This window comes from Pseudorca crassidens, chromosome 7 (genome assembly GCF_039906515.1).
Source record: "Pseudorca crassidens isolate mPseCra1 chromosome 7, mPseCra1.hap1, whole genome shotgun sequence".
Taxonomy (NCBI): domain Eukaryota; kingdom Metazoa; phylum Chordata; class Mammalia; order Artiodactyla; family Delphinidae; genus Pseudorca; species Pseudorca crassidens.
In genome coordinates, this window is record NC_090302.1 from 17770630 (window position 1) to 17788712 (window position 18083).

The 18083-nt window shown below is 42.9% G+C and overlaps 1 protein-coding gene across 6 annotated transcripts in view; it reads left to right on the top strand.

Moving 5' to 3' along the window:
• ASTN2 (astrotactin 2) overlaps positions 1 to 18083 on the top strand; it is a 911537-nt gene that overhangs the window by 741790 nt on the left and 151664 nt on the right. For all 6 annotated transcript variants that reach the window (XM_067743527.1, XM_067743524.1, XM_067743522.1 and 3 more), the window contains 2 exons: positions 12495 to 12628; positions 14174 to 14322. In XM_067743527.1, the coding sequence (XP_067599628.1) occupies positions 12495 to 12628; positions 14174 to 14322 (283 nt within the window). The remainder of the gene's footprint in view (positions 1 to 12494; positions 12629 to 14173; positions 14323 to 18083) is intronic.

The following is an 18083-nucleotide window of genomic DNA, read 5'->3' on the forward strand; positions in this document are numbered from 1 at the left end:
TCTCCTGGGCTGGTCTCAGGAGTAAAGTGAGCATCTAGTAGGAGCATGGCAGAGGTTAAGAGCCCAGGATTATCCTGAGGCCCCAGGCAAAGGAGAAATCTTCCAAGCTAAGGCCAACAGGAGGCAAAGGGACAGAGATGTGACAGGATTAGGGTTCTTAACATTAATTAACTTATGACAGACTAATTGATTAATCAATTACTGGGCCCCTACTCTGTCAGGCACTAGGGATTAAATGGTAAACAAAGTAGACAGGGCTCCAACCTCAATTTGTACAGTCTGTTAGGAGAGACAGACAAGCAATGACACAGACAATAAAATACAACACAGGAAAATAAGTTTTGTAATAGGGGAAGGTGGGAAGAGATGTGTTACAAAGGAAGGGTTCTATCCCAGGGACCAGGGACTGCTAGAGGTGGTCTCCAAGCTGAGAGCTGATGGACTGGTCAGTGGGGGAAATTATTAGATGGGGGAAGAGTGTTCCAAGGAGAGAAAATAGCATGTAAGACGCGAGAGGTGAGAAAGCATAGCTGGAAAATAGGGTGTAAAAAGCATGGTGGGGCTTCCCTGGTGGCGCAGTGGTTGGGAGTCCGCCTGCTGATGCAGGGGACACGGGTTCGTGCCCCGGTCCGGGAAGATCCCACATGCCGCGGAGCGGCTGGGCCCGTGAGCCATGGCCGCTGAGCCTGCGCGTCCGGAGCCTGTGCTCCGCAAATGGGAGAGGCCACAACAGTGAGAGGCCCGCGTACCGCAAAAGAAAACAAAAAAACGATGGTGGCAGGAGGTGATGTGTTGGAATCTGAGTCACCCTAGGTTGGTGACATTGTGCAAGTCACCTGATCACACGAGCCCAATTAATTAATTAATTTGGCTGCACTGGGTCTTCGTTTCGGCCTGTGGGATCTTCACTGCGGTGTGCGGGCATCTTTAGTTGCGACATGCATGCGGGATCTAGTTCCCCGACCAGGGGTCGAACCCAGGCCCCCTGCATTGGGAGCGTGGAGTCTTAAACATTGGACCACCAGGGAAGTCCCCAGATCTTTTTAAAGTTTCAACTTTTTCAAAGATTGCATGGAGACAATGCAACCTAATATATGGGCTTATTATGAGGATTAAATTAGCTCACAGTGGTAAAACATTCAGGTTTTTGAATTTGACACATTTAAGTTAGAATTTTGCTCTGCCAAATATTGGCTATGTGACATGGGCAAGGAACCCAGACTCCCTGAGGCCTCAGTTTCATCTTCTGTGTAATGGGAGTGATAGAGGTACTGAATCGTGGCATTGCTGTGCAAATGAAATAACTCCTCATGGCAAACACGGAGCACTGTGTGTGGCATATAGGTTTGCTCAAAAATGCTCCCTGTTATTTTTAATGCTTTAAAACCCAGCACTTCATCCTCTACGTGAGATGGATGGGAGCTAAAATATGGAGTGAACTGACAAGCAAAATAGCTCCTTGCCTGAAGATCATATAACCATATCATCCTGTCTCTGTACATCTTGGGAAACAGACAGCTGACAGAGCCCTGTGTAGGAACGTCTCAGTGGGTTGTATATTTATTTCTCTAATATTTTTTTCATTAGCAGAGGTAAGTGTGGCAAGAAGGGGTTTGGCTGCCCCTAAACGTCTTCCCCCTGTCGCCCAGATTAACAAGCTGTTCTGTCAGGCTCTCATCATTCAGGCGAGAATGGCTTGAAAAGCAAACTTTATCCTGACAGGGGAAATTAGGTGTCGTTCCTGTGATTCATAGAGCTATAGATTGAGCTGCACAATTTCTCATAAGGAAATGGGTCCTTGCCTATTAGTATTCCTTTACTGTGTGGCCTTGTGAGTGGGGGGATCTAACTCAGAGGCTGAAACTGAGGGGTAGGGTAAGGGAGGTCAGGGGGCAAAGCTTGGGATTCAGAGTTAGAGGCCCTCTGCTCTGCTGCATTCAATCTGCGGGACCTGGGCTGGTATCTCTTCTCTGATCCTACATTGGCTCATCTGTACGGATTACTGGGAACAGTAAGAGCTGCCGTATCCACAGGTTGCTAGGAGTCTTATAGGAGCTAAGAGACAGTGCTAGGAGTCTTATAGGAGCTAAGAGACAGATGTCCCAGCACCAGACCTAGAGTAAAGAAATGCGTAAGAGGGGTGTCTCTCTTCTTCATCCCACTCCCCCCTTTCCTCAAAAACCATCAATGACATGCTCATCATCTGTGGGGCCTCTTCTACAGAGAAGATGTTAACTGGCATTTTTTTGTTTGTTTGTTTTTTAACATCTTTATTGGAGTATAATTGCTTTACAATGATGTGTTAGTTTCTGCTTTATAACAAAATGAATCAGCTATACATATACATATATCCCCATATCTCCTTCCTCTTGCGTCTCCCTCCCTCTCACCCTCCCTATCCCACCCCTCTAGGTGGTCACCATGCACCGAGCTGATCTCCCTGTGCTATGTGGCTGCTTCTCACTAGCTATCTGTTTTACATTTGGTAGTGTATATATGTGCATGCCACTCTCTCACTTCGTCCCAGTTTACCCTTCCCCCCCATGTCCTCAAGTCCATTCTCTACATCTGCATCTTTATTCTTGTCATGCCCCTAGGTTCTTCAGAACTTTTTTTTTTTTTTTTCAGATTCCATATAAATGTGTTAGTATACGGTATTTGTTTTTCTCTTTCTGGCTTACTTCACTCTGTATGACAGACTCTCTGTCCGTCCACCTCATTACAAATAACTCAGTTTTGTTTCTTTTTATGGCTGAGTAATATTCCATTGTATATATGCGCCACATCTTCTTTATCCTTTCATCTCTCAATGGACACTTAGGTTGCTTCCATGTCCTGGCTATTGTAAATAGAGCTGTAATGAACATTGTGGTACATGACTCTTTTTGAATTATGGTTTTCTCAGGGTATATGCCCAGTAGTGGAATTGCAGGGTCATATGGTAGTTCTATTTTTAGTTTTTTAGGGAACCTCCATACTGTTCTCCACAGTGGCTCTATCAATTTACATTCCCACCAACAGTGCAAGAGAGTTCCCTTTTCTCCACACCCTCTCCAGCATTTATTGTTTGTAGATTTTTTGATGATGGCTATTCAGACTGGTGTGAGGTGATACCTCATTGTAGTTTTGATTTGCATTTCTTTAACAATAGTGATATTGAGCATCCTTTCACGTATTTGTTGGCAATCTGTATATCTTCTTTGGAGAAACGTCTATTTAGGTCTTCTGCCCATTTTTGGATTGGGTTGTTTGTTTTTTTGATATTGAGCTGCATGAGCTGCTTGTAAATTTTGGAGATTAATCCTTTGTCAGTTGCTTCATTTGCAAATATTTTCTCCCATTCTGAGGGTTGTCTGTTTGTCTTGTTTATGGTTTCCTTTGCTGTGCAAAAGCTTTTAAGTTTCATTAGGTCCCATTTGTTTATATTTGTTTTTATTTCCATTTCTCTAGGAGGTGGGTCAAAAAGGATCTTGCTGTGATTTATGTCATAGAGTGTTCCGGCAGGAGTTTTAGAAATAGGCTTTATTTTTAAGAGAAGTTTTAGGTTCCCAGCAAAATCCCAGTGTAAAGTGCAAAGAGTCCCCATACACTCCTTCCCCTGCAGAGAGTCCTCCCACACCACAGTAATGCATTTGTTACAGTCAGTGAACTGACACTGACACATCATTATCACCAAAAGTCCAAAGTTTACACGAAGGTCTACTCTTCGTGTGCACTCTGTGAGTTTTGACAAATGTATAATGATGTGTATCCACGGTGATAGTATCATACAGAATAGGTTAACTGCCCTAAAATCCTCTGCACTCCCCCTGTTCATCCTTCCCTTCCCCCTACCCCTGCCAACCACTGATCCTTTTACTGTCCCCATGGTTTTGCCTACTGGCATGGTTTAAGAATCCCAGGCAGTATATCTGGGATGAGAACTTTTAAAGGGGGTGGGAAAATTGTGGACAGCTTTGAGAAAAAGCAAAATCCAGAACACAAATCAGAAAATGATTAGAACCAGCAATGCTGTGGAATGTATGTCCAAGTTGAAGAAAATACAGGTGATAATAAGGCCCAGAGAGGGTAAATGACTTACTGAGGTCACACAGCAAGTTAGGCAGAAAATGTTAGAGTTCCCTGGGATTCTCGTGTCTGAGCTCTGTAGCCTCTTCCTGTGAGACTTTATTCACTCCTGAGGCTTCTGTTACATTGAACTATATAACATTGCTCACGTTTGACTTGAATGTAAATGGCAGTTACCTATAGCATTTTCATTGGCCCATTCCCTTAGGTACAGTGAAAAATCTCAGTATATGCTAAAGGTGGGGGGAATCAGGAACATAAATAACAGTTTTTTAAAAATGGATTGTGTGTTTGGAGGCTTTGCATTTTAGAGCACAGGCTCTAGAGCCAGACTCCCTGGGTTCAAATCCTGGCTGTGCCACTCACCAGCCCTAGGATCTTGGGCATAAATGTAAAATGGAACATAATAAGCATGCCTACCTCACAGGTTGTTGGGAGAATTAGATGAGTTAACATGTCTAAAGTACTTAGGGTTGTTGTGAGAAGGAATACATATAAAGTGTTTAAAACAGTGCTTGGCTTGTAGTAAGCACTCAATAAATGTTAAGTGCTGTTACTAATATCCTCTAGTTAGAATATTGTTCATGATGGTAGGATCACATGACCTGTGTTCAAATCCTTGTTCTACCACTTTTTAGCTGGGTGACTTTGAATAGGTTGTTTCACCCTTCAGACCTCAGTTTCCTCACCTGTAAAATGGGGATGGTAACAGCAGAATCTGCTTCATAAGGCTATTGACAGGATTGAATGAGATAATGTGTATTAAAATGCTTATGACACTCTCAGTAAATGTTGCTGTTATGTTTGTTTCCTATCTAAAAGCATAACAGATTAGTGGCTTGAAGCCAGTTCCAAAGGTAAGCAGCCTTATATGGTGAATGTTAATTGATATGAAAAACTTAGTTTATTTTCTGACAGATTCTTGTGGTATAAACTTGGACAGGTCACTTTTCCTTTTGGGCCCCTTAGTCTGTGCAAAGTTGTGAAGGCCAGTTTCACCTTTCAGGACTCTTTCAGGTCTGAAATGCCAGGGATCTGGGGCAATGAGTATGTGTGTATGCACTTCAGAGCCCTCTAACTCCTGGGATAAGTATGTAATTTAAGGTGCCTCCTTCCCTTTGATCAGCTGCTCCCTAGTTGCTACCTCTTCTAAGTAATCTTTCAGGATTATTCAGAAGTGGATTACCTGCGGTTCCAGTTATTCATTCCTACGCAATCACCAAAATTGGTGGCTTAAAGCAATGATCATTTTATTATTGTCTTTAATGGTTCTGGGGGTTGACGGGGCTGAGCTGGGCACTTCTGACTTGGTTCCCTCATGTGGCTGCAGTCAGCAGGTGTCTATGGCTCACCCATCTGGCAGATGACCTTGGCTGTTGGCTGGGTCCTCAGCTAGGTCTGTTGCCTGGAATACCTACATGTGGCCTTTCCATGTGGTCTGGGCTTCCTCACAGCATGGTGGTTGGGCTCTAAGAGTGAGCATTCCAAGAGGCATGATGTGGAAGCTGCCAGTTTCTTAAGGCCTGAGCCCAGAAATTGAAGCAGCCGTACTTATTTTGATCAAGCAATTGTAGAGCCCAGACTCAAGGGGAGAGAACCTGGATCCCGCCTCACGGTGAGGGAAATGTCAGAGATATTTAGGGTCATGTTTTAAAGTCACCACACCTGCCTTCCTGCTCTGTTTGGGAATAAGAAGTCTTAGGTCAACTAACATTACCCACTTCTCTTCCCAAATGTTCTCACACATGCTGCTTAAGTATGCAGTCATTGATTTGTAACGAGATGACCAGTTAATCTCCTCACTGTCAGGACACACCAGCATTACTTATTTTTTTCCCGACGAATGGGGGCTCCAGCCCCCTGGTCTCCAACTCCTGTAACTACCAGGGCAATGAGTGATTCGCATCTCCTATAGCCACTCTAGGGGGTGTGCTGATGACTGAATGGCAGGTGGCTCAGGTAGGTCCTATCCGAGAGGTCCAGGCCAGGTTGTAAACCACTATTTCTGCCTCTGCACAAGCACTGCTATGATGTCCTCGTCAACCCTTCTATATGTTCATCAATCCTAGTCCCTCCTGACCAATCAAATGTGGTCAGCGTGGGCTCAGGAATTAGTCTTCCTACAAAACTAGAATGCCACCCACTTCCCTTCCTCCCATCTCTCTCTAGGAACATAGGAGCATGTGATTTTAGACCCAAGTGCTTCCTGAGCAAAGAACTATCAACCTACTCTCCTCCAAGCAGTAATCCCAAATGCCTCCAAAAGGGATTCTACGTCCGTACACCACCCTGACCCCTTTTCAACGATATCAAGGAATTTAGTCTTTTTAAGGTGACCAATTGCACTTCTGTCATCTCTTTTGCTGGAAAAAAAAAACCCAGCAAGTATGCAAGTTTATTCTTCGGCCAAGCATCCTATTACGTATATCTATGGAATTTAACACATATTTTGGGGACCCTACAATGTGTTCACTCTTTTGGTTGGAGCTGGGGAGAGAGAGAGACGAATCAAATATATTGCCTTGGCCTGGAGGAGTTCCCGGTCTGATAAGCAAGAAGTACACATAAACAAGCAAATTGCGTGGGACTGTGACGTGCAGAAATTGAACGAGACGAGAGAGACGGAATCTCTCAAGTGACAGGGTCCTGGTGGACAAAAAGTTTCCTGGATTTCAGCAAGGAAAAATAAGTGGGGAAAGGGCATTTTAGACAAAGGCACATGAGCAAAGGCTTGGTATGAAGCAGTGCGCTCCTATAAGATGGTATGTGCACAGAGTAGGAACAGTAAGGGGAAGATGGGAGAAAAGCCACAGGCTGAACAACAAAGAGGACTTTGAAATCAGACTAAGAAGTAGAGGCTTCAATCAGAAGGTGGTGGAGTATTTGAAGGGGTGCAGGCAAGGGGGTGGAATAGGCAGTGATGTTTTAGAAAGCTGGGAGAGGATGTGCTGGAAAAGACTGGAGCTGGAAGGCCAGTCCAGGGGCTATGACAATTGCCTAGAGAAGAGGCATTACTAACCTGCACCCAGGAGACAGCCATGGGGCCGGGGGAGAGAAGCTGGTTTGAAACCTGTTATGAGGTAGAGGGGGGAGCCCAGGTAACCCTCAGTTTCTGTCTGGAGGCACCAAATTGATGGGAGTGCCCTTCACTGATGTGGGAGATACAAGTAATCTTGAGGACGGAGAGCATCACACACACACACACACACACACACACATTTTCCTGGCTTTATGATGTCATTTATAAACTTGGTTCATTTCATTCAGCATTCCATGTGAATTTTTAATTCAATTTAACAAATATTGGCTGACTTATGCTGTCTGCTAGATACTGTGTTAGGTACTAAAAGGAAGCCTGGTGGCAAAAAGGTAATCCATTTCTTTCTCCAGAGGGCCTTTCATCTCCTCAATTGGTATGGGCTGAGCACCACCTGACCAAGCTTATTAGTACTGAAGATAACACATTCATGAAGCTTTGAGTGAGGACTTCAGGGCATCTTTTTGGTTATACAAAGCAGAACCAACTCCGTATCAAAAATAGCAGATTTGGTGTCAGCCCCTGAGTATAATTTTTCAGTGTAAAAAATAGCCATTGTAAGTATAGAGTATGGAATTTAATTCGTAGGCTTAGTGACATTCTGTATAGATGGCCCCAAGAATCTATCTTAATCAAATACGGAGTGTTAACTTGAAGTTTAAGATTCCCAAGACATTGTCAAAGTTTTTAGAGCTGGAAAGTCCTCTTCCTTTGTATTCCCATAACCTCCTGCATGTTACTTCACAGCATTTCAACCATATTAATTGTAGTTGTGTGCGCCTTCATCACTAGACTGTGAGTCCTTTGAAGTTAGTGACTGGGTCTTGTCCATCATCTTTCTCAGCAACTAGATGGCATGCAGTATGGAGGAGGAAGTTCAGTTAATTAAACCCTCCAAAATAAAACTTCTGTGTCCTCATTTTACAGATGGACAAATTGAGGCTTAACTGGAGAAATAACTTATGCAAAGTTCAATTAGGGAAGTAACAGTGGAGTCAAGAATAAATCCTAGTTTATTTTGATTGCTTAACATTTTTGTGGCTGTTTTCGCATCCTGAGGGGCTTGGTTTGCTAGCTAATTAGCCAGAAGTTGGAAGCATTCACTAGTAGTGGAAATGCAAACTTTCATTGTCATGAAAACCAATGACCATGCAAATGTAGCCCTTAGCCCTGTATTAAGTACAGGATTTGTTTCTTAAGTGCCTTCACTTTTTCAAAAGCTAGGAGTCAACAATGCCTCTAGTGTAAGGTTTCATTTTCCTCTGAGAACACACACAGGCACACACACATGCACACAACAAACAACACATAAGCACGTGATACAAGCAGAACAGCTGAAAAGGATGTTTTGGATGAAATCTTGGCATTTATAGTTCCTGTGCGACCTGGGAAAGTCCAGGGTGCCAGAATTCAGACGAACTTCAGTTCAAATCCTACTCATCCATGTGTCTGTGAATGGGAATAGGACACCCATCTCAAAGGGTAATTTTGAGGATTAAATGGAGGAATAGAGTCATTTCACCACAAAGTTGCTCTATCACCTTGGGCCAGCCAACTAGCATTCTGGGCCACTGTATGTGCATCTGTAAAACAGATTCACTTAGATGATTTATGGAGTCCCTGGAAGCTGGAACATTCTATGCTGTTCCTCCCTTGGGATCTATTTGGATTCGGGATGGAGTGTTGCAAGGACTGGAGATGTAAGAAAAGAGTGAACCTGAGCTGATGCATGCTGGCTTCTGCTGCCTTGCAAGGGCTCCCTGTTTGATGTAGGCCTTTTATCAGGGTGTGTTTGAGCTCTATCCACGGTTTGCCTGGCTACTGCTGCAGTCCCCGTTCTGTTCCTCAGGGTTTGGGAAAGAGCCAGTGGATGTGGAGACTCACAGGCAATGTTTCTTCCCAAGAGCTGCTTGGATGGTGAAACTCACAAAGTCCAGAGAGATTTCCTGTTTTGTTTTTCACAAGCTCCAGTGACTATTGATTACAAAAACCACACACACACACACGCACACACGCACACACGCAAAAACAAAAACACGTACACAAAACAGGATGTTCTCTCTCCTCCCCTTGCTGGAGTCCAAGGCAATCTCTTACCATCTGTGTCACTTTCATCCATGGCCCTGGATCTCACCATTATGATAATTAAGTCCTTAGCTCTAGCTGGAGATGTTATAGAATCTTAAACCACGAGCAGTTGTACATGTTAATTTAAATCAGAGGGAGCCGGCAAATGGAGGGAGAAGAAAGTCTGTCAGTCAGCATGGCCCATCCCATCTGGTTTCTGCCCTCATGAGAGTGCCCTCTCTGGTGGCAGTAGGAGAACCTGTGTTGTTCCTAACCTAGGTTCTAACTTGTAGTAAGAACAGTGCTATTATTGTGTGCCAGACTCTGGCCCACATAATTTATATGCAAACACTGAATGGGATATATTTATACTAAAAAAAGTTGTTTATTTGGAACGTGAGTTTAACTGGGCATCCTGTATTTTTATTTACTGAATCTGGCAATCCTACCTGGAGTCAACCCCACTGTCCTGAGTGGTTAAATAGAAGAGACCTATGCTTGGGAGTCACAGAGATCTGGGTTGGGATTCTGCTTCCATCATTTGCTTGCTATGTGATCTTGGGAATATTTCTTCACTGTTCTGGTTTCTAGTTCTCACCTGTAAATGAAGATCACAGTATCTGTGTCTCAGGACTATTGTGAGAATGACACTTTAATGCCCTTAAAGTACCTTCCACTGCATAACTAGGTGCTTCATGGACATTAGCTCTTATAATTCTTTTTATTTCTTTGGGTCACTATTCTTAATTCAGGAGAAATTGGATCATTTGTTCACCCCTTGGAGAGGATATGAGTAAGGACATATGGCAGGAATAACTGGAGCCTTCTCATCAGAGGCACTGAGGGGAATGTGTTGGAGGCTTACACAGTAGTGTCCTTGATACACACGTTCTCCTTCTAGATCTGTGTTCTGAGTAGTTAAGGAGGCAGACCCCAGACCCACTTTACACAAACATGCTGTACTTGAGTCTTTTCAACAATGCAAGATGGAGGGCTTCCCTGGTGGCACAGTGGTTAAGAATCCACCTGCCAATGCAGGGGGCATAGGTTCGAGCCCTGGTCTGGGAAGATCCCACATACTATAGAGCAGCTAAGCCTGTGCACCACAGCTACTGAGCCTGTGCTCTAGAGCCTGCGAGTCACAACTACTGAACCTGTGTGCTACAACTACTGAAGCCTACGTGCCTAGAGCTCGTACTCCACAACAAGAGAAGCCACCACGCTGAGAAGCCTGTGCACCGCAACGAAGAGTAGCCCCCGCTCATCACAACTAGAGAAAGCCCACATGCAGCAATAAAGACCCAGTGCAGCCAAAAAATAAATAAAGAAAGAAAGAACAACCAAAAAAATGCAAGATGGAAAAAGTGTCACCTGCGTAATCAAGTGTCCTTCGTAGTAGGTTTTGTGAAGCTTTAGTTGGAAAAGTACACAGAAGGTAAAAAAAAAAAAAAAAAAAAAAAAAAAAAATTAAAAGAAAAAATAAAGCAAGCAGGTAGTCTGTTACCTGGCAAAGGAATAAGAGATCAACATTCTCTGGAATCCCCAAGTTTGAAAAAGAGCTGTCAAGCATTTTGAATCCCCAGTGCCTTGAAATGTCAGTGTAAATGGAGTGACGAAAGCATAAAGCACATCTGAACCTCAGCCTCATGATCAGTTTTTCAGTGTCTGTTCATTTATTCAGTAAATATTGACTGAATAAGTGTTCTCAGTCCCATGGGAACACTCATGTGAACAAGGCATGGCCTGTGCCCTTTGTGGAATCAAAGTCTGCTGGGTGAGATAGGCAAGGGAATGTGATGATTAGGTGTGGTCTAGTGTGTTGTGGTGTCCAGAAGAGGAGCCTGATTACAGGCTTAAGAAAGTCAAGGTAGGGTTCCCATAGAAAAGAAGGTTTCATCTGAGACCAAAAGAGTGAATTGGATTCCAAGGTGGGGGTGGGGTTGAGTATTCCAGTAGAGAGGACAGGATGTATTTAAAAAAAAAAAAGAGAGAGAGAGAAAGAGAGAGACAATGAAGCACATTGCAATTAAATAGAACATCAGGGGACTTCCCTGGTGGCACAGTGGTTAAGAATCCACCTGCCAATGCAGGGGACATGGGTTCGATCCCTGGTCCGGGAAGATCCCATTTGCTGTGGAGCAACTAACCCCATGCACCACAACTACTGAGCCTGAGCTATAGAGTCCGCGCACCACAACTACTGAGCCCACGCTCTGCAACTTCTGAAGCCCACGTGCCTAGAGCCCGTGCTCCGCAACAAGAGAAGCCACCGCAATGAGAAAACCATACACCACAACGAAGAGTAGCCCCCACTCGCTACAGCTAGAGAAAGGCCGTGCAGCAGCAACGAAGACCCAACACAGCCAAAATAATAATAATCAATCAATAAATCATCATTTAGAGCAAGGGTCAGCAAACAATGTACCTCAGAACAAGTCTAGCCTGTCGGCTGTCTTAGCAAATAAAGTTTTATTGGAACACAAACATGCCCATTTATTTATAATTTGTGTCGCTTTCATGCTACAAAGGCAGAGTTGAGTTATTGTGGCAGAGACTGCCTGGCCATAAAGTCAGAAATATTTACTGTCTGGTCCTTTGCAGAAACACTTTGCTGTCTCCTGATTTAGAGCACACTTTTCATAAGCAGGAATTCACTGTTGGTGGAAATGTTAATGGTTGCATGAGGGTGGATGGTAGCATGCAAAGGAAAATCAGAGGAGTGGTGAGAGATGAGACTAAGAAGGTGGTCAGGAGCTAGAGCATGGAGTTTAGACTTTATCCTGAGGGCTATGGGGAGCCTCTGAAGGTTTCAAAGCAGGGTGGTGAGGTGGTCAGATTTCTACAAGAAGCAGTGTGGCAAGGTGTTAAGGAGGGCAGGGTCTGGAGCCAGACTGTCTTGGATCAGATCTCAGTTCCATCACTTAGTAGCTATGAACCTCAGACAAATTACTTACCTTCTGTGTGCCCCAGTTTTCCAGTTTGTAGAATGGGAAATAATGATAATTTTTATTACAGCTATCGTGTAAGGTACTGAAGATGAAATAAGTTAATATACTTAGAGTAGAGTGTCAGGCCCAGGGGAGGTTCTCAGTGGATGCTGTTACTATCCTGTCTCAGTGATCCTTCTGGCTGTTGGGTGGAGAATGGCTCAAAATAGAAGAACCTGGTGGTAGAATGCTGGGGCTTTATGCAAGAGATGGTGTCCTGTGCCCAGGAGAGCTCCTCTGAAGGTTGGGTCAGTGACTATCATGGCCACTGGGACCTTCACTCTCCATCTCTCCACCATTGTCATAATCATCTCTTTTGTCCTCCTTTATTCCAGGCCTTCAAGAGTGCACTGATGAGCTCCTACTGGTGCTCAGGGAAAGGGGACGTGATCGATGACTGGTGCAGGTGTGACCTCAGCGCCTTTGATGCCAGTGGGCTCCCCAACTGCAGCCCTCTCCCGCAGCCGGTGTACGTATGTATGGCCCCTCTTCCTCTGGCCACCCCTTTCCATGGACTCATACTCTTGTCCTCCCAGTGCAGGCCATGGCTTGCTTCTGTTCCTAAGGTGCTTCACCAGATGCCTGAAGTCTCTGGGGGCCTACCTCCTTCTTTGAGAAAGCAGGGAGCTTTAGCAGAATGGAATCGTGGCTCGGGGGTAGACACTTACACTGCAGTGTGTGCTATTTTAATAGCACCGAGCCAGCCATCATTACTTTTCTTCACTCATCCATTCGGCAAAGGTTTACTGAGCACTAACTACTGCTTTGCCAGTTCTGTGTTGACCACTGGGACTACTGAGATAAAGAAAGTGTAGGACCTTTTCTAAGAAACTTTATATTATTCATTCATTCAACAAAGAAGTTTTGAACACCTGCTGTGTGTCAGACATTGGGGAATTCATAAATGAGCAAGACAGGCACAGCCTGTGCACTTAGGGAACTGACCGTTTAGTGAAGGGGACAGATGTCAAAGCAAAAACAGGAAAGCATGATACCGTTTAAACATTTAAATAATAAAAATATGAAAGAAAAACAAAGATGTGCTAATGGACAGAACAAAGAGGGGATGCTTTAGTTGGAGGAGAGGGAGATAGTCTGGGAAGCCTCTCTGAGAAGACCTGAATTAGAGTCAGAGTTTGCCAGGCAGCAAATGGCAACAGACGTGTTTCAGGAAAAAGACAGAGCCCATGGGAAAGCCCTGACTCAGGAAACTCACCCTTTGAGGAAGTAAAGGAAGATCTTCTTGATTGGGGCAGTGTGATTAAGAGGGAGAGTGGTGTGATGAGTGGAGGAGGTCTGGGCAGGAGCCAATACTGAGGGTCCATTGTAAGACAGTCCTTGCAGAGTTAGTGGATATAGTGGAAAGAGAGAAGGAATCTGGGCTGGGGACAAGCAAAGTCACCATCATGGTTCTGTCCCCAGTTTGCTGTGTGACTTTGTGCAGATCATCCCCTTTTCTGGGCTTTGCTTTCACCTTCCATGAAATGGGGGGATTGCCCTTCCCTCTCTCAGAGGACCCCCTCCCCAGTTCTCACCTTCAAACATTCTGTTATTTCTTGCTTTGTAAAAGGATTCCCCAGGATCCCTGCCTGCTGTGAGGGAGTATTGATATTAAAGCATTGACTGATATACTGGGGGATTGAAGAGAATGGCAGAGAGGTTGGCAGATGACTGTGTTTGAAAGCACTGCCAATTTAATTGACAGTGAAGCATCATTGAGAATATAGTTTAAACAAATGGAAAGCTAATCAACTTGCTGTGAGCACACACTATGTACTTGGATTAATTTACTGGATTCCACATTGATCCAAAAGGTGGCTCTTTCTTGTCCCCATTATGAACAGGGAAACGGAGGCTGAAAGAGGTATAATTAATTGCCTGAGTCTACACAAGGGGTATGGTGGTGGGTTGAAGCCAGACTGAACGCTGTGCTTTTAATCTTGACCTGTGCAAACTCTTGGGGCCCAGACAGTACTGGCTGGCAAACAAACAACCTTCCCTGTCACCCCCATAGGCTGCGGCTCTCCCCAGCAGTAGAGCCCTCCAGCACCGTGGTCTCCTTGGAGTGGGTAGATGTCCAGCCAGCTATTGGGACCAAGGTCTCTGATTACATTCTGCAGCACAAGAAAGTGGATGAATACACAGATACGGACCTCTACACAGGTAAGTAGAAAGTTCAAGACTTCCTCTTTCGTTGAGATGGTGTGACAGAGGAGGGAAACTGGGATTTTCTAAATACTTTTGGAGACTTGGTGTCCTCTGAACTGGGAAGGCACTGGGAAGTTTCACTGTTTGGTGTTTGTTTCCTAGTTCCCACACCTGTGTGCTTTTTGGTATGATTTTCTACAGGGGGAGGTAGCAAATTGTACTTGTAGAGAATTTCTGATTCTCTAAATTGGATCCACAAGGTCATATACTAAAGTGTTAGTTAATTCAAAAAAGGATTTGTCCGTTTCTACTTGGGAAGGCCTACAGGTTACATTTTTGAAGACCTTGATCTGTAAATATATTATCTCTGGGACTGAGATAAAGAAGTTCAAGGAATTGTCTTTTCTAGTGAGATGTACTGAGTTAGTTGTCTTTCATGCTAAGGAAGAGGATTTGGAAATTATTCAGACATGCAGGAGAAGATGCAGAAAGTGGATCTTAAGGAGTGCTTTAAGTTTACTTAAAGAATATACAGGAGGCTGTGACATCCTGGAGGTGGGTCTGCAGGGCTGGTCTGGCTTATGGCAGGCGGGGAGCCTGGGTCTGAGGGAGCTGGCCTTGAGGCTGGGCCATGAGGGCAGGCCTGGAGTGCTGGAGTGTCAGGAGCCTGGGAGCCAGCCTGGTTCCAGGGTAGGTCAAAAGCCTGAGCTGGTGGTAGTTGGCCTAGTGCTGGGCCCAGCCGGAAACCCGGGTTCAAGTGTAGATCACCTGGGGGCCTTCGGAGCTGGCAGGTGTCAGGGTGACTTGGAGACCTGGGTTCGTGGGAGCCCACTGGGAGCCTGGTGCCATGGAAGCTGCTGGAGCCCCTGGAGACAGCAGTTGCTGGGATGAGCCAGAGTCCTGGATGCACACAGAAGTCTTCTGGGAGCCACCTACAGCCATGGGAGCTGGCTCTGGAGTGCAAAGTGAAGTTGGTCTCACTTTTCTCTTTCCTTCCACAGGGACGGTTTCTCTCTCTGCACTGGGCTGCTCAGGCTTGGGGAGAGAGGTTATAAGAGTAATGTGAATCTTTCTTTCCTACTCTCCTCAAAGCATCTTTTCTTAGTTTTGTGCTTCAACCAGGTGCAATGATCCCTCACCTAGAAACCTTAGTTCTTGTGAAGTATTTCTGTGCACGGACAGCTGTTCAAATTGATTTTTCGGTTCAAATTGTCCCCACAATGCCATTACTCGGATTGGTTCAAATTGATTTTTTGATGGAGGTTGTTAGAGGGGTGATGGGGGGGGTTGGGTGGTGGGGGTGAAAATTCTTATGCCGCCATGTTGCTAACATTAGTCTCTGAATGATTACCAGGCGCATTTTTATAGATCAAGTAGTGAATCCCAGAGAGGTCTGTGACCTTCCCAAAGTTCCACAGCCAGTCTGTCCTACTCCCAGCACAGTGCTTGAATCTTTATTTGTTATGAATGTTGAATTCTCTGTGTCCATTGAAATGATCATAGTTTATGTTTCTTAGTTTGTTAATACGGTAGATTATATTGATGCATTTTCAAAGGATTAAAAAAAAAACCCTTGTATTCCTGGAATAAATTAATCCCACATGGTCATGATGCACTATCTTTTTGTGTATATTGTTGGATTTATTGTGTTAAAATTTTGTTTAGATTTTTGCATCCTTATTTGTCAGGTATTTTGATCAGTAGTTTTCTGGTAATGCTTGTGTCTGTTTTGCTGTCAGGATAATTCTGGCCTCTCAAAATAAATTGCAGAATATTTTATCCTTTTTAGTTTTCTGAAAGAGTTTGGGTAGAATTAGTAATGTATTAAAAAAGAATTGTTTGGTAAAATTCACAAGTGAAATAATCGGGGCTTGGAGCTTTTCTTGTAAGAAGGTTTTAATTGCTAATTTAATTCTCTGATAGATATAGGGCTATTCAGGTTATGAATTTCTTCTTAAGTGATTTTGATACCTTGTGTATTTCAAAGAATTTATCCATTTTGTGTAAGTTATAAAATTTACTGGCAAAAAATTGTGATATTCTGTTATTTTTTTTTAATATTTATGGAATTTATAGTGATATCATTCTCATTCTCGATATCGGTAATTTCTGTCATCTCTCTTTTTTTTTCTGATCAATCTGGAAAGAAGGTTGTGTAATTTATTTATCTTCTCAAAGAATCAGCTTTGATTTCACCTACCTTTGCTATTGTTTTCCATTTCATTGATTTCTACTCTGACCTTTGTTATTTCTTTTCTTTGGCTTATTTTAGATTTAGTTTGTTCCTCTTTTTTCTAGATTTTTAAGGTGGTAGCTGAAGTTGTTGATTTGAGATTTTTCTTGTAAGACAAGTAATTTTCCCTAATTACTGCTTTAGTGGCTTACCACAGATTTTTGATAAATTGTGTTTTCATTTTCATTCAGTTCAAAATATCTTTTAATTTCCCTTTTGTTTTCTTCTTTGACCCATGGATTCTTTAGATGCATGTTACTTAATTTCCAAATATTTGGGGATTTTTCAGATAACTTTCTGTCATTGAATTTTAATTTGATTCCACTATATCAGAGTATACACTTTTTATGACTTTAATCATATTATTTTTTTTTTAATTTTTGTATTATGTTGGAGTATAGTTGATTAACAAAGTTGTGTTAGTTGCAGGTGTACAGCAAAGTGATTCAGTTATACGTATTTTCAAGTTCTTTTTCCATTTAGGTTGTTATAGAATATTGAGCAGGGTTCCCTGTGCTGTACAATAGGGCCTTGTTGGTTATCTATTTTAAATATAGCAGTGTGTATATGTCAATTCCAAACTCCTAATCTACCCCTCCCCGTGACCCTTCCCCCATAACCATAAGTTTGTTCTCTAACTCTGTGAATCTGTTTCTGTTTTGTAAATAAGTTCATTTGTATAATTTTTTTTACATTCCACATATTAGTAATATCATATGATATTTGTCTTTGTCTGTCTGACTTACTTCACTTAGTATGATAATCTCCAGGTCCATTCATGTTGCTGCAAATGCATTATTTCATTCTTTTTAATGGCTGAGTAATATTCCATTGTATATATGTACCACATCTTCTTTATCCATTTCTCAGTTGATGGACATTTAGGTTGCTTCCCTGTCTTGGCTATTGTAAACAGTGCTGCAATGAACATTGAGGTGCATGTATCTTCTTGAATTATGATTTTCTCTGGATATATGCCCAGGAGTGGTGTTGCTGGATCATTTTAAATTTATTAAGACTAGTTTTATGGCACAGGATATGGTCTATCATTGTTTTCAGTGACCAGTTTAAAATCATGTATTTTCTTCTATTTATGGATGAGTTTTTCTATGAGTGCTAGTTAGATCAAATTGGTTGATTGTGGTGTTCAAGTCTTCTAAATCCTTTCTGATTTTCTGTCTTCTTGTTGTATCAATACTTGAAAGAATGGTACTGAAACCTCTGATGATGATTGTGGATATATCTGTCTCTCCTTATAGTTGTATCAGTTTTTACTTTATGCATTTTGAAGCTCTGTTATTAAGTGAATAAACATTTATAATTTTTATATTCTCTTGATGAATCAATCCCTTTATCATTGTGAAATGGTTGTCTGTATCCATGTTACATTTTTTGCTCCAAAATCTTTTTTCTGGTATTAATATAACTTTCTCAGCTTTCTTCTGATTAATGTTAGAATGATTTACCATTTTTTATTTTTTTTCTCTTATATTACTTGTGCCGTTATATTTAAAATGGGTTTCTTGTAGACAGCATGTATTTA